The sequence below is a fragment of the Alligator mississippiensis genome, chromosome 5 (assembly GCF_030867095.1).
Source record: "Alligator mississippiensis isolate rAllMis1 chromosome 5, rAllMis1, whole genome shotgun sequence".
In the NCBI taxonomy this organism is placed as follows: Eukaryota; Metazoa; Chordata; order Crocodylia; family Alligatoridae; genus Alligator; species Alligator mississippiensis.
In genome coordinates this window covers 62042389-62056670 of record NC_081828.1, presented here as the reverse complement: position 1 = coordinate 62056670, position 14282 = coordinate 62042389, and the positions used below count along the sequence as shown (strand labels likewise).

The 14282-nt window shown below is 46.2% G+C and overlaps 1 protein-coding gene across 1 annotated transcript in view; it reads right to left on the bottom strand.

Annotated features, from left to right (window-relative positions):
• The window catches only part of CDC73 (cell division cycle 73), a 164098-nt gene extending 150600 nt beyond the window's left edge, over positions 1 to 13498 (bottom strand). Inside the window, exons 1-3 of the mRNA XM_006260658.4 lie at positions 13309 to 13498; positions 4702 to 4807; positions 1491 to 1560 (exon numbers count right to left, since the gene is read on the bottom strand). Of these exons, the coding sequence (XP_006260720.1) occupies positions 1491 to 1560; positions 4702 to 4807; positions 13309 to 13439 (307 nt within the window). The 5' untranslated portion in view covers positions 13440 to 13498. The remainder of the gene's footprint in view (positions 1 to 1490; positions 1561 to 4701; positions 4808 to 13308) is intronic.
• Between the last annotated feature and the right edge of the window lie 784 nt (positions 13499 to 14282).

Sequence of the window (14282 nt, the reverse complement as noted above, 5' to 3'; positions counted from 1 at the left end):
GTAACTCAGTTTTAGCAATGCTGGAACAGCAAGGGGGAAAAAAACCCTGTCAAACTGGCATGCAATACATTATATTCTAGTACAGTGAAGCATTTATACCACACACCTATTATACTAAATAGAGAGCTACTGATTAGGCCCTTCTGGGACTCTGTTTTTTTAAGACGACATACACAGTGCATTCCTAACCAACATAGCACCATGAACATCAGAAGTTGTAAGCTCAGCTGTCAAGGTTTGTCTAATGGCCCAACTGTTATCAGGGATCCTGGCTTTCTCCATTTATAAATTGCAAATTCACCAATTAAAGCCCATAAGATCCACATTTTTCCATGACTAAAATGGAATGCCACCATACACGTATATGTATATGCATACATATTAGTTGAACACAGTGTTTTATTGATATATTTACAATTTTAAAGCAACCTGAAAGCCTACCAGTGCTTAAATCATTATAAGAAAATAAATTCTAAATATCTATATATTTTAATATTCGATTTGGGGGGAGTTGTTTTGTTTGGGTTGCGGGGGCGGGGTTGTTTTGTTTTTTATCATGCAACAAATCAGAGCTCTTCCTGCCCCCTTTGCTCACCAGGATGCAGGTCCAGCTGTGGTCATACTCCCCTTGCTGCTTTGTGGCGTTGAGCAGCCTTGATATGCTGACATCCTGCCCCTGACCCTGCGGGTGCCCCTCACTCTTGACCCACAGCCCCCCCAGAGTGTGCGACTGCAGCCAGGCCAGACTAGCTCCAAGTAGGAGGCACCAGCTGGCAGGACCCATCACAGGAAGGCATGCCATGCCACCATGGTGAGTCATGGCAGCAAAAGTGGTGCAGAACTGTGCCCCTCACTGCTGCCAGGTGGGCAGGGGATGCCTCACTTTGGTGGCCATGGTGGTGTGGCACTCCCTCCCACTTTGGTCCCACCCACTGGGCTCCAGAGGCATCTGCTGCCCAGAGCTGGTCCAGGCCAACTGCAGCCTCCATCTGGGAGGACACTTGCCCACTCACCACATCAACTGTGCTTCCCGCCACTCCAATATGCCACCTGTGCCCCCTTCCCTCCCTCATAGACTTACCTGAAAGGAGCTGCAGGAGCTGCTCTCCACCACTGCCTCATGCATGCACATGGCAACCCCTGACCTGTGTCCCACTCCCCCCAGCCCCAAACAGTCCTCTGCAGGCTGGACTTCTGACCGCCCACATAGGGAAACCTGCAGTCTCCCGCATTTTTCTTCATCCTTGATTTTCTCCATTAAAAGGAGAAAAATCTGCATTTTCCTGCAGCAAATGGAAAACCCGGATCCCTGCTAATGACAGAGTTGAGTGAAGCTTTAGAACAAAGAGGTGGAAGAAAAACTGGGAGATCACTCGATCAGGCTGGACACATTCAGTCCCATCATCAGCTTTAACACCCTCCCACACTCCTTAAAATATGAGACCATGAAATGCACTATATAGTTATATTAAAGAAAGAACTTTGCTCACATGTTTCGCCATTTAGGTATGCAAGCAGATCTTTCCTGTCAGGTCTTCGTACCACAGGAATGTTTTCAGTCTGGGAAAGAAAAAAATTGCAATTATTGGTGAGCAAATACTGGCCAGAGCAGTCTACCTTAGTACAAATGCAAAAATATCAGGATATGTATGAAGCTAAATGTGAAGCCTCTTAAAACAAAACCTGAAGATTAAAAAGCTACTCTACAGTTTAGTAACAAATGGGTAACAAAGACCTGTTGAAGACTGAGGGAACACGACAACTTACTAGTAACTTTAGAATCACATGCAAACAATTTGTGAGACACTTGCTGGCAATATGAGACAAGAGAGAACCACACATTTGTAATCTACATCCAAAGTCTTTTCTCTCATTGTTTGCCCCAGGGATCCTATATCAGAATAAAAGGATCAATGGCAATTTTGTTAAAAATATTTCAACTTAAGCATTTTGCATATGAAATGGATAGACTGTGTAAAATCATCAGGGAGCAAGTTAGTCCATAAAAAGTAAAGAAGCAAGACTTCTCTCCTGGCATGGTTTCTGGCACAATGAAACAGCAAGCTGTATATTAAACCAGAGCAAGAAGTTATTAGACCTCTTCCCCAGCCCACCCAAACACTTTCAAAACAAAGAAAACCAGTGGTTCCATGTCACACAGAGTTGTAAGTGCTACAGGAACGTTCTATGAATGCTATAAAATAAAGTGCCAGGTAATTATTAAACTTTGCTGGACACACATTATTGATCATTTATCTGCATGTATAACTAGGATTTTTTTTTTACCTACCAAAATATTGTAGAAAAATTTAGTTTTCCTTAACCCCAAAAGGTGTCACCACTACTCCCTCCCCCAAGCAAAAAAAAAAAGTTTTCACCACCCTGGGGAAAACAGTGGGAGGGTGGGGAAGAAGAGGGAGGAAATATTTCTTAATGTGAAATAAAAATACTTCATTTTCATTATGAGCATTTTTAATTGAAAAAAAATCTAAATAAGAGGTTAGATATAGGGCACTATATATACATATTTCCAAAAAGCTACTGAGAAAGAAAAATATGCTAATAGTGCCCCCTGCTACTTAAGAGCCCAGTCAGTGGTAAAGATGCGTGCTATGGTAAGGCAGACTGAGGTACCAATAGCTTCTCTGTTTGGGCGGATTAGGCTCTCATATCCTACCTGCCTGGAGAATGTCTGAACCTAAACAAGTTAAGGTATAAGTTGGGGGGAGTTCTCAACCCATTATAGGCAAGCTGCTTCACTTGTGTAAAACATTAATTGGAGCAGGGACAAAAACTCAGGTATCAGACCTCTCAGATGGTTACCCAGACCAGGAGTCTAGAGTTATTCACAGTCAAATATTTGAATCTGGCCAAACTGAGCAAGAATGACTCTATAGCCCTTTGCATACAGTATATCAAGGGACCTATGGAAAAATGCTAATCTACCTGTTATTAAAACTTTTAAATGGAAGCACATTAAGGGATTAAGTCAGTGGTTCTGAACCCTTTTTTGACTCAAGACACCCCGAGGAAAATACCAACTGTTGGTTCCCACCCCACTCTTTTTTTAACTGAAGAAAAAACAGAGCAAGTCTTCTATTGGACAGAACTCTGAAAAAGTCCAACAGGTCAGCACACTTTTTATACTATGGATTCCTTTTGAAATCCCCATGTTCATCTTGCAAATCATGTTTGTACACCTAACAGTGTTAACATTGTGTGGTGACCTACAGCACTGATAAAAAGTTCTCAGGACACTACAGTTAATAATCACCGAGTTAAGTGAAGAGTATATATTTGACCCTAAATTTTCACTGGACACAACTCAATTCATTTAAATTTTGAGTGAAAAATATTTGCATTTCTCCTATTATATCACAAAGAGCGAATTACAATTACCGTATTTTCGCGCATATATCCCACAGGGTATACGCGATTTTACAAAAAAAATGGATGGGTGCGGGCTATACAGGGGTGCGGGCTATTGGTGGACTTTTTTTCTCCATGGGGGCCAGGGCGGGCTGCGCCGCCTCCCCGCTGGGCCCGGGCGGGCCGGGGCCGGCTGCGCCGCCGCAGGGGGCCGGGGCCAGGGCGCCCTGGGCTGCACCGCACTGCCTCCCCACTGGGTCTGGGCAGGCCGGGCTGTGTCACTGCTGCCGGGGCGGGCCAGGCTGCACCACCTCCATGTGTATGCGCCGCCGCAGGGAATACATGGGTGCAGCGTATACACGGACTTATTTACAAAAATACAATTTTCCACGGGTTATAAGTGGGTGCAGCTTATACCCATGGGCAGGGTATATGTGCAAAAATACAGTAAGTTGTTAAACCTGCCCTTAGACCATGCTTTAAAAGTCACCTTCTTATATGCTCATTTGGTTCTGCATACCAAATAAAATCTGCTTAAGGGACAAGCATCAGGAAAAGACACTGTTTTGATAGTTTTAAATAAGATAATTTAAACTTTTACAAATCAGCTTGGGAGTACTTTAGTTACTGATGCCTCTTCAGATGAGGCACAAAGTAACGAATCAACAGCATGTTTTGTCAAATTTCACTGTTTAGCTTTCCTACCAACCTGAATACAAGGAAAGCATCTTACAGATATTTAATTATACCAAATAGCTCCTACTTAAGGGCGTAAAGACAACACAACAAAATCTTTTCCGGAGAGGGTGAGGGTGCTGACCCAGTTTACAACAGCTAACCAAAAGTCCTTAAGTTAAATGAGTTTAATGCCAACCCCTGTGTTAAAAGGACAGCAAACAGAAAAGTAAAATTACTTCCAGGGGACTGGAGGGGAAGACACAGGATATGTTCCTATATATGCAAGAGGAAAGTAACTTTTTGGAGTGCGGATGATTGAACATACTTGTTTATCTAATATAACACTAGGCTGCAACAACTAAGTAACAGTTTTACATAGGTGATGAGCAGAAAGGATAATGCTAGATGCTAGAGGCCGACTATCAAGTCACTTTTTTACAGCAATTAAAATAACTGTCATATCTTGGTGGTAGCTGAATAATTATCAGGAAATAACCTACTGTATTGAAGTATGTTCAATCAGACTATAGTACTCTAATAACAATTTTTAGGTGCTACCATAACTTCTTGAAAATACTAACGCACTTACTAAGCAATCTTCAAACACATTTAAGACTAAAAAAAAATAGACTAAGTTTCATGTGGTTTACTTACTGCAGCACGCCGGACATAAACAGGATGTGAAAGGTGCACATTATTAAGCAGGAACAAGATAGAGTCCAAAGTATAGTATTCCCTGGGTTGGCCTTCTTTTCCTGTCCTGTAATAGAAGAAAACAAAGGTTTTATTTTACAAACACACTCCACTCTCACCAAAACATACCTCATTAAATCTAATGAAGTCATCCCCTCTTCAAGATGCATTCAAAAATTTTATCCAGCTTTCCAGCTCAGAAAGCAAGCAAAGAGTTATTATATAAGCCTATGTTCAAATCAATGTTACTCTAGAAAACTGTCATCATTCTGATGAATATGAATTTAATAGACATTTTACCCATTATTAACCACGTATGGCCTCTACACAAGCTGAATTAAGAACTGAAAAACAAAAGTGTAATTGCCAGGAGTTGAAATTTCAAAAGAAGTGATGTCAACACTTAAACACAGTATGGAGGACAAAACTGCTCTAGGTCATGTTTATTCTCCTAACCTTCAAAGGAGCTGCCCAAATGTATTCAGACCCTTGAGGATGGAGGGAAACTGATTTCTAACATACAGAGAGAAAATCATTTAAAGTGTTCTCCAGCTGTTACAAGATGGACTCTGCCATAGTAGAGCTATGTAATGAAGAACTCAGAGATTTCACAAAACCTCATGCACAGTAAATATGTGATACAAGAGTTAACATATGGTTCTTTAATAATATTTTGTATAAAGAGACAGGATGGCAAGCTACAAGATGGAAGTCAGTGCAGTTTTATGAACCTGACTCCTCAACAGCTGCAATCAAACAATCACATCTCAGAAACAACACAACTGCGTGAAATCCAGTCTCAGCTTCAAGATAAAAAGATCAAGTTAACAGTTCTCTCTATACAAAAATCTAAATAGCAACTTGTTCCATGTAACCAAGTGACTGGGGAAAAAAAAGTTTGGGAGGGGCAATTCACAAAAAAACTAGTTTATTTAAAATTTGGTTTCAGATTAAAAAAAAAAACAAGATTGTTTTTATTTTCTTGCAAGCTGAAAATTGAGGAAACTGGAATTCTTGCCAGTTTCATAATTATTAGGAGATGTGAAATTGACAAGAACTTTAAAATGTAACTGATCAGCTCTCTGGAATTTCAGAATCAGTGGCTTCACTTACAGCTAAAGTAGCCAGTTTCACAGTAGAGAACAAAGAAGCTCTAGAGAAATCTACCTGGTGGGTCTGCCCCTAAGGGTGCCTATAAGCATCATTCAAATCGCAACACTGCTTTCCTTACATGATGAAGAAAGACATCATGCCATGTGCACAGCTACAAGTGCATAGGCAGGCTATCACGAGGAGGGAAGGAGGATTAACAGCTTCCCCTGCTACTGCTCACCAGTTGAGAGAGCTCTTTCAGAAAAGCTTACACTGGAGGTAGAGTAATACACCCTGGGATGCCGGAGGTTCAGCAGACTGCTATCACCCAACGTATTCCTTGCTACACCTGCAAATTAAAGCTGATAGCAACCAGCTATAAAGTTAATACACATTTTCAAGGAGACAGCTACTTTGCACAGGTAGCTGGTTTCAGTTAATTGCACAATAAAGGTAAAATGTAGAGGAGGGCCTAAGTCAGGGATCCTGCCATTGAGTAGTCCTCAGAAAACCTAGGTCTTCTGTGAGGACTTACCTTGGATTACTTCTCCCGCACTATGGTGAGTGCCACCCCCACCCCCACAAAGTTTTCTCAAGCCATTACAAATGAATATATTAAGCAAAATGAATAAACATTTTCGTTTCAAAATATCTGACCAGCTCTCATCATATCCCACAATTAGCCAGGATGGTAGGAATGTGTGTGGGGGCAGGGGGACCTTCAACCTGACAAGCTTATCCAAAAGAGAACTGAAGAATAAGACAGCAACTGCAAAATTTTAACTTTCATTTAATCTTCATGGCTTAAAGATCACCTACCAAAACGTAATCAAATATAAATCAATGTAGCAATAGGCTTCAATACTGCTGACTGCTGCTGCTACTTTTCTAAGCAAGGCTACAGTGAAATTAACCAGATGGGCAAGTTTCAATCTAACATTTGGAAGTGTGGCTAAGCACTGAAATTAAGAACAATCACTTTCAAGTTACTCTTTGAGAACAGCATGCACCTAGTCCTAGGTTAATCATAGGCAAGAGAACAACCCTGCTCCTCAGACCCTATTTCTTCAATCCAGCAGCAGCAATTGCTGGATGGAAAAAGAATAAAAAAGGAAAAAAAAAAGGAAAAAAGGCCTCTTCTTCAGTGACTGTGGTGTGCTGGGGGGAAAAAAGGGTGCAATAATTAAAAACTAGAGCCCACCAAGCAAGCATTTTGGGTGTACCCCTACTAGGAAAAATTCTAGCATCTTCCACATTCCAGCATTAGGAAGGAGCTAGGCTCTTCATACTAAGGCTACACTTCAGCATCTTACTGAAGCTCTCCAAGTCATTTTTAACCTCTGTCACCTTTGACTAAAAGGTGTTTGGAAAATTGTTTGAGCTGTCATAACAATAAAAACCTTCTTCCTCATTCAACCCATTCCTGAGTTAAATGTAATCCATAATAATAGATATTTTTGTGTAGTAGTGCTACCACTTGGCAAAAAAAAAAAAAAAAAAAAAACTTGCTCATTTTGAAGCAAGTCTCCATTTCTCCAAAATGCAGCTTATACACCAAATGATTAGACTTGTCTATTTTAAGCAAGAGTCTTGATTTGTTCTAGTTTATTTAAGCAACTAAACAAAAAAAAATGTATTCAGTAAGATGCTGAAGTGCTATTCTAGTTTATTTAAGTAACTAAACAATAAAAAATGTACTCCAGTAACAAACTGATAAATATTCCCCTAAACATTAGTCTATCTGAGAACATGCTGTTGAAAAGCCATATTCAGTTGTGGATGACAGGATGCTTATGACGAAGTACAATACAGCGTAACAGGGGAGGGTGAATGCATGTCAGAAGTTTAAGGAGGAAGTATAAGGTTTGGAAGCATAACAATTAAAAAATTGCTGTTCCAGACAAGTGCTGGGTACACCACAACAGCAGCAGCTTGTTGCCTTCTCAGTTGTTTGTAGCAAAAGAATAGAAAAAATATACAATGTCTACAAGTTGCTAATGGACCATAAGCTGCTGCTGAAGAGGAAGGGAAAAATTATAAGTGGGAGTAAGCACATGGATCCAAACTATGGAGGGGGATCAAGTGTTAGAATAGCGACACACTGAAAAGAGTCCAGGAAAGATGCATATTTGTTTCGCCTTTTTTTTTTTTCTACATCCCCCGCCCAATCTTTTTAAGAGACACTACTTTTTCTAGTAGAAATGTGGCATAAATCCTTCAACAATTTTCCACAATATTTTCTTAAATGATTATTAGCCCCTCTAAGGTGTACACTGACTCTAGGTCTTAAAATTCACCTAGATAAGGGGTGCGCAAAATACGGCCCACAGGCCGGATTCAGCCGGTGAGGCCATTCTATCCGGCCCATGGAGCCTCTAAAAAAGTGTAGAAAATTAATATTTCTCTGGCCTTGGTTCCCGTCAAAAAAGACAGGAACCAACGGCAGTAAGACCCAGGGGAAGCCTGGCGGGCTCCAACAACTGCGGGACCACCCGGCCCTGTGCCTGCCCCCCCCGCCAGAAGCCCCAGTCAGGATTTCTGGGCTGGGAGCGTGTGGCTGCCCCGGCACAGGAAATTCAGATAAGTGGGGGCAGGGGGGACCACGGGCAGGGAAGGAGTACGGAGACAAGCAGTCCTTCCCTGCCCCACACCCAGTGCCCTGTGTTGCAGCTGCCCACTACCCGCAGCCCGCATGGGGCTGCCTGTGCCCACTCTGGACAGCCCCACGTGGGCTGCAAGTGCCTGCAACACAGGGCGCCGGCCATGGGGCAGGCAAGGGGCCACTCTCCCCCCCACACAGCACCAGCTTCTTCCCTGCTGGCGAGCAGGGGGTCGGGGCTGTGCGCTGCCGCCCGCCTGTACCACGGGGCTGGGGGGCACTGGGTGTGAGCAGGCGGGGAGCCAGTGGCAGCACAGGGCCCGCACCAGTGTCCCGGGGCCAGTGCCAGTGGAGCCCAGAGCAGGGTGGCAGGAGCACGGGGTCCCAACTGGCAGGGGCTCTACGGAGCCAGGCCAGCTCCCACCTCTCTGATGGTGCAGCCCAGCCCAGTTCCACGGACCCCTGCCAGCCTGTGCCCCACTTTGGGCCCCACCGGTGCTGGCCCTGGGACATTGGTCCCAAGACATTGGGACATTGGTCCCAAGTTGGTGACCAGGGGCAGGGCACCTGTCAAGGGGAGGGGCTACCCATGTGGCCCTTGACAGCCTGCCAAAACTGGTTAAGAGGCCCTCCGCTCAAAATAATTGCCCTGACCTAGATGCTCAATAATCTAATCAATAAAACATTTTAGGCCATAGAGATGAGTATCCTCTAGGGAAGACCAATAGAGATTTTGGGGGTCAATACTAATAGCCGATTTTTATGGAGGCACATCGGCCAGTATCGATCCAATTTCTGATACAGCTGTGTCCAGGTAAGTCTGTGGTGATGGAAAGGGAGGGGGAAGAGAAGTGGTATGCAGGGGGCAAATCAATGCCCCCCACATTCAGAGAGAGAGAGGGGCAGACCCCGCCCAGTTGGACAGGGTGCAGGACAGAGCTGTGGCTTATCTGGGGTTCATGTGGGGGTGGGGGGCAGCTCCTACCGCTGCTCACACACCAGGAGGGCATGGGGGGGGGAGGTACCTGTGTGCATCTGGATCTGCGTGGAGCAGGGAAGGCAGGCTGCAACTGTGGGCTGGGGATGAGCTGGGCCCTTCTTGGCGGGGGTTGGGCTTGGGGCAGGCAGCGGTGGTGCTGGGAAGGGACTAGGGGGGCTGCAGCCACCCTAAATTTCGCCATAGCCCCCAGCCCCCGATTTGGCCCTCCTCCCAGCGCTGCCACCGCCCTCCCAGTACAGGCCCGGCTCTTCCCAGCATGTGAGTGGAGGTGGAGGTTGAGCCGGGGCTGCCCCAGCCAAGAACAGCCCAGTGCAGCCCCATCTCCAGTCCACAACTGCAGCCTACCCACACTGCCCTGCACAGATCTGGGGGCACAAGCCCCCCCACACCCCTCGGACAATCCATGGCTTCATCCCGCGCCCCACCCTGCCAGCGCCTGCCCCAGCCCCATTCCCTCCCTCACCACGGGGGGCGTTGATCTGCCCTTCCCTTCTACCACAACAGACTTACCAGCTGCACACAGCTCTCCAAGCTACCAGGCTGTGCTCCTTACTGCCTGTATACTGCGCTGCAGCTGCACGTACGCACGGGCATTTATCCGCCAAATTATCAGCTTCATTGAGCCAATTTCTGATACAGCCAATTTTCTTTATATCAGCCCAATGTATCGGTGCACCTCTAGTATCTCCCAAGACTAAGATAAGGATTTTTCCTCCCTTTCTTTGCACGATGAGATCTAAACTTGCTGCGGTTTATACTGTGAACATGAAAAGCATCACAAGGTATGAGCATCCTATTTTAGTGTTTCTAATGTAGCCAACTGTTCTAGAACATATGAAGCTTGAATGTAGACCTTTGCAGGTCTAGTGATTTTCATTTTACATTTTCTCCTCAGCATCCATATAATTTCAGATTAACAGTTTAAAAGAGAATTTGCATAATATAGAGCCAAAGTTCCTGTTTGGTGGATTGGTTTGTTTTTAAAACCAGGCTATATTTCCACTTCATCCACTTACCCTCACTCTATGAGGGCCAAGAGTTTATTATTCCACCAGTGACGTATTTTCTCTTCCAAAGGCATCAGCTTTCACATGTGCCCTCAAAAGAAAAGCAGTAGTGTGTGCAACCTGTTAGAACCAGATGACACACACAAAACAAATGTCCATTATATTAGACAAGTTACTGCAACAGCAATCAACTATTCATCCTTTTAACCTTACAGCTTACTGAACAGAAGGGGCAAATGGACTGCAAGAGAGGAATCTGCCTCCACCTGAAGTCTGTCTCCGGTTCTGAGGTGTCAGGGAGAACAACCATCAAACAAAAGACTGACACCTGTACACCAGCAAAAAAAAAACAAAAAAAAAACCTATATATGTCAATAATAAAACATAATGATCAAGCTATAAATGAGAGGGGTAAACGCACTATATCCACTTGAGATAAACAATGCAGTTGACTTATAAGTAAACATAATGCTTAAAGAACACTCTGAACCTACCAAGCCTAGAAGCAGAAACCCTCTATCCAGGAAACAGATCCAAGAAGCAACAACTTCTCCTACTGCCCTTTGACTTACCTAAACTTAGTTCTAGAGAGACTACTTCTAAAGATTTGGAGGATCATCCCACCTTCGCTACTACTTCGATTATCCAGATCATAATCAAAAAAAGCCTACTAACAACTAAAGTATCAAGTAATGACATTTTACTAAGTGTAGGACTGAAATCACACTCATTTGACACACCCACTCATGTATTAAGAGCTGAGGACACCAAGTTTGAACACTGGTCCAAAGATAGTGTCATCTCAATGTATTACACACAACCAATTACTTGTGTGGAAGCCACTGGACAGAATCCAAATGTATTAAAAAAATTGGAATCCAAGTACCAATTTTTCTAAAAGCAGGTAATCCTGGTCCCCATAGCCACCACATAAATTGAGCAGCTATGTGAATGCACTGCAGATCAACATTTGAAAGAGTTACTGAACACATGTAATCAGGCTAAAAAGAAAAGAGAGAACAGCCACCAAGGAAGCTGAGTAAACAGCCAACATGCACACAGCGTTAGGAGAAAGATGATGGCAGGATTCTCACTGTGCTGTTCTCGGGCCCCGCTCACAGCAACTTCTTTGGATCAGCTCTCCTTCCTAAACACTCTGGCTGCCAAACAGCACTCTCCTTTCACCCACCCAGATCTTCTTGTTTCTCCCTTCCCTCACACCCAAGGCACTTCTGTGCCTGCCTCAACCACTGCTTAAAAACTTGCCTATGCAGCAGCAGAGCTTGGCTGACAGGCAAGATTCTCTGCTCCCCGCATGGTTCTGAATAGCAGCAGCGAAACCTAACAGCAACTTACTTGTTGCTGCTTGGGAAGGCTCAGAACAACAGACACCAGAATAGTCTGCACAACTGCTCATGCTGACAGCACAAAACCATTTCATATTTTTGCACACACTTCTCCTGCCTGCAGATTGCAGAAGGCCTTTCCACGCAGCACCAGGATGTGCTCAAAGACTCTTTAATGTCTTTGAGAAACCCTTGAAGAACAGTAACAAATTAATGGTGTATAAGCTGGTTACTTGCACTGGTCAAAAAGAAATCCACAAATTTATCTCCAAATTACCAGAAGCACACTAGAACAGGGTTACTCAACCCGTAGATCCCAACCCAAAAGGGGGTTACAAGAATATACGAAGGGGTTGCAAAGAAACTTTAAAAATGGATTCTCTTTTAAAGGAGGAAAACGTGAGAAACTGTGGTTTTTCCCTTGCAGGCTGGCAGAGGTCTGGCCTGCAAGGGCCTGCCCCGCCACCCCCACCACTACCATCACCACACTGGGGGCCGGAGGCAGCACTTCAAGAGGGTGAGGGGCACTGGGTCGGGACTGGCCATCAATGTTTACAAACAGGTCCTGGTACAAAAAAAGACATTGAGAACCACTGCCCTAGAACTAGCCCCATGCCGTCAGTTACTTTTTGCCTCCCGGATGTTCCAGTTTAGAACACCGAATCGATGATCAGATGCGACACGGACAAATCCAACGTTCCCACTCCAATTCAGAAGGTTTTAAATAATGCCCCAGACCCCAGGGGAAACATCAGCTCCCCTACTCTTCCCTCAGCCCTGCAGAGGGTCTTGGGGAAGTCATCTGCCCCTTTCACCTGAAGCTCCAAGTTTCACAGCCCTCTACAGGGAAGGCATTACCTTTCACTAGCATTTGAAGAGCGCTTCCATGAGTGGCTACTGAGAAGTACATGTGTGTAATGGAGGGCAGTGACTCTTTTTCAGGGAAAGAAGAAAAAACCAAAACAAAACAAAACATCCTTGAGCTTTTAACCGCTACCATGACCCTGCAGAAGGTCCAAAGCAGCCCTGGGGAAGCGTACACCCCCAGCTACACTCTGGGCTCCAGTTTCCAGCCAGCTCCGGGCATTGTTTACTTCCCTGCTCCCAGCCCGGGCAGGGCCGGACCCCACCGCCTGGAAACAGGGAGCAGGAAGAATGGCAGGGAGCTGGGGTCGGCGTCCACCCGCGGGCCGGATCGACACTGGGAGCGGGGCAGGCACCTCTCGGCAGCAAACAAAGAGGCCAAGTTTGCCCGATCACCCAAAGCCAACCTGGGGGCAGCGGCCGGCGAGGACCAGAGCCTCCAGCACCACGGGGCACGGCCCTTCCTACCCCCAGCCGGACCCGGGGCAGTACCCCCCGCGCGGGACGGCAGCGCCGAGCAACAGGAGGCGCCGGAAGCCCCCGGGGGAGGGAGGGGGGATCGCGGCCCGGTCTGGCGCCCCCGGGGCACATGGTCCAGACTCCCCCGGCCCTGGGAGGCGAGGGGGAGGAGTTAGGGGGAAGGGGAGGGGGGGCACTCACCCCCAGATGACATAGTTGGTCTTGACGTTCTTGGGCCAGGAGAACTCGCCGAAGATCACCTCGTCGCCCTTCACCACGATCTCCTTCTTCTGCGTGTTGTACTGCCGCAGCACGCTCAGCACGTCCGCCATCTTCCGCCCCGCGCCCGGCCCCGCTGCCGCCGCTGCTCCACCCGGCCCGGCCCCGCCGCCAGCCGCGCCAGGACCCCGCCGCCAGCCGCCGCCAGGGCCCGGGCTGCCCGCGCCGAACGCCTGCGCCCCGCCGCCGCCCGCGCCCGCCGCTAGGGGGAACCCTGCCCTTCCCCGCCCTGCGCCGCGCCTCCCCCCTAGGCCGCGCGGCTCCTTCCGGCGGCTCTTACGGGCCGCTGCGGGGAGGCCGCCCTGCACCCCACGGCCAGCGGGGCAGGGCTGGTGTCCCTCGCCCACTGGAGCTTTGTTGCCGGATGCACAGTGATGGCACTTGTAGGATCATTTCAACTCTTGCACGGTGCACCGTTAATAATAGTAAAACTGTCCAAAATGCACCATCATTTTGAAGGTACCTAATTGATGTGACCTGAAAAACCCGAGTCACTCTCTGAGAGTCTTAACCCACTTTTGGTTTGCCTTCTTTAATATAAATTTCTATAAATACAAGTTTTCCTCATTTATGCGAGCTCTGTACGTGCAAATTCACTCTTATGCCAAAAATTTGTTATAAAAGCAGGTAAATTCACTCTTGTGCGATCTGTGTGGTGGAAGCCGGCAGTCAGCTGCTTTGTGCAGTGCATTGTGGGAGTGACACCAAAATATAGTCTTCTGTGTGGATCGTTGTCTGTGACACGTGTTTCTGTAATTGCCATCCATCCCCATTATGGTAGTGCCCTCTGCTTGTGTGTGCTGTCTGCTGTTGGTGAGTATCAAAATTGTCTTATAAAAGTGGTAGAAATGTGTCTGGGGGTCAGTACAGTCGAGGTCGTGGAACGTATCCCTATT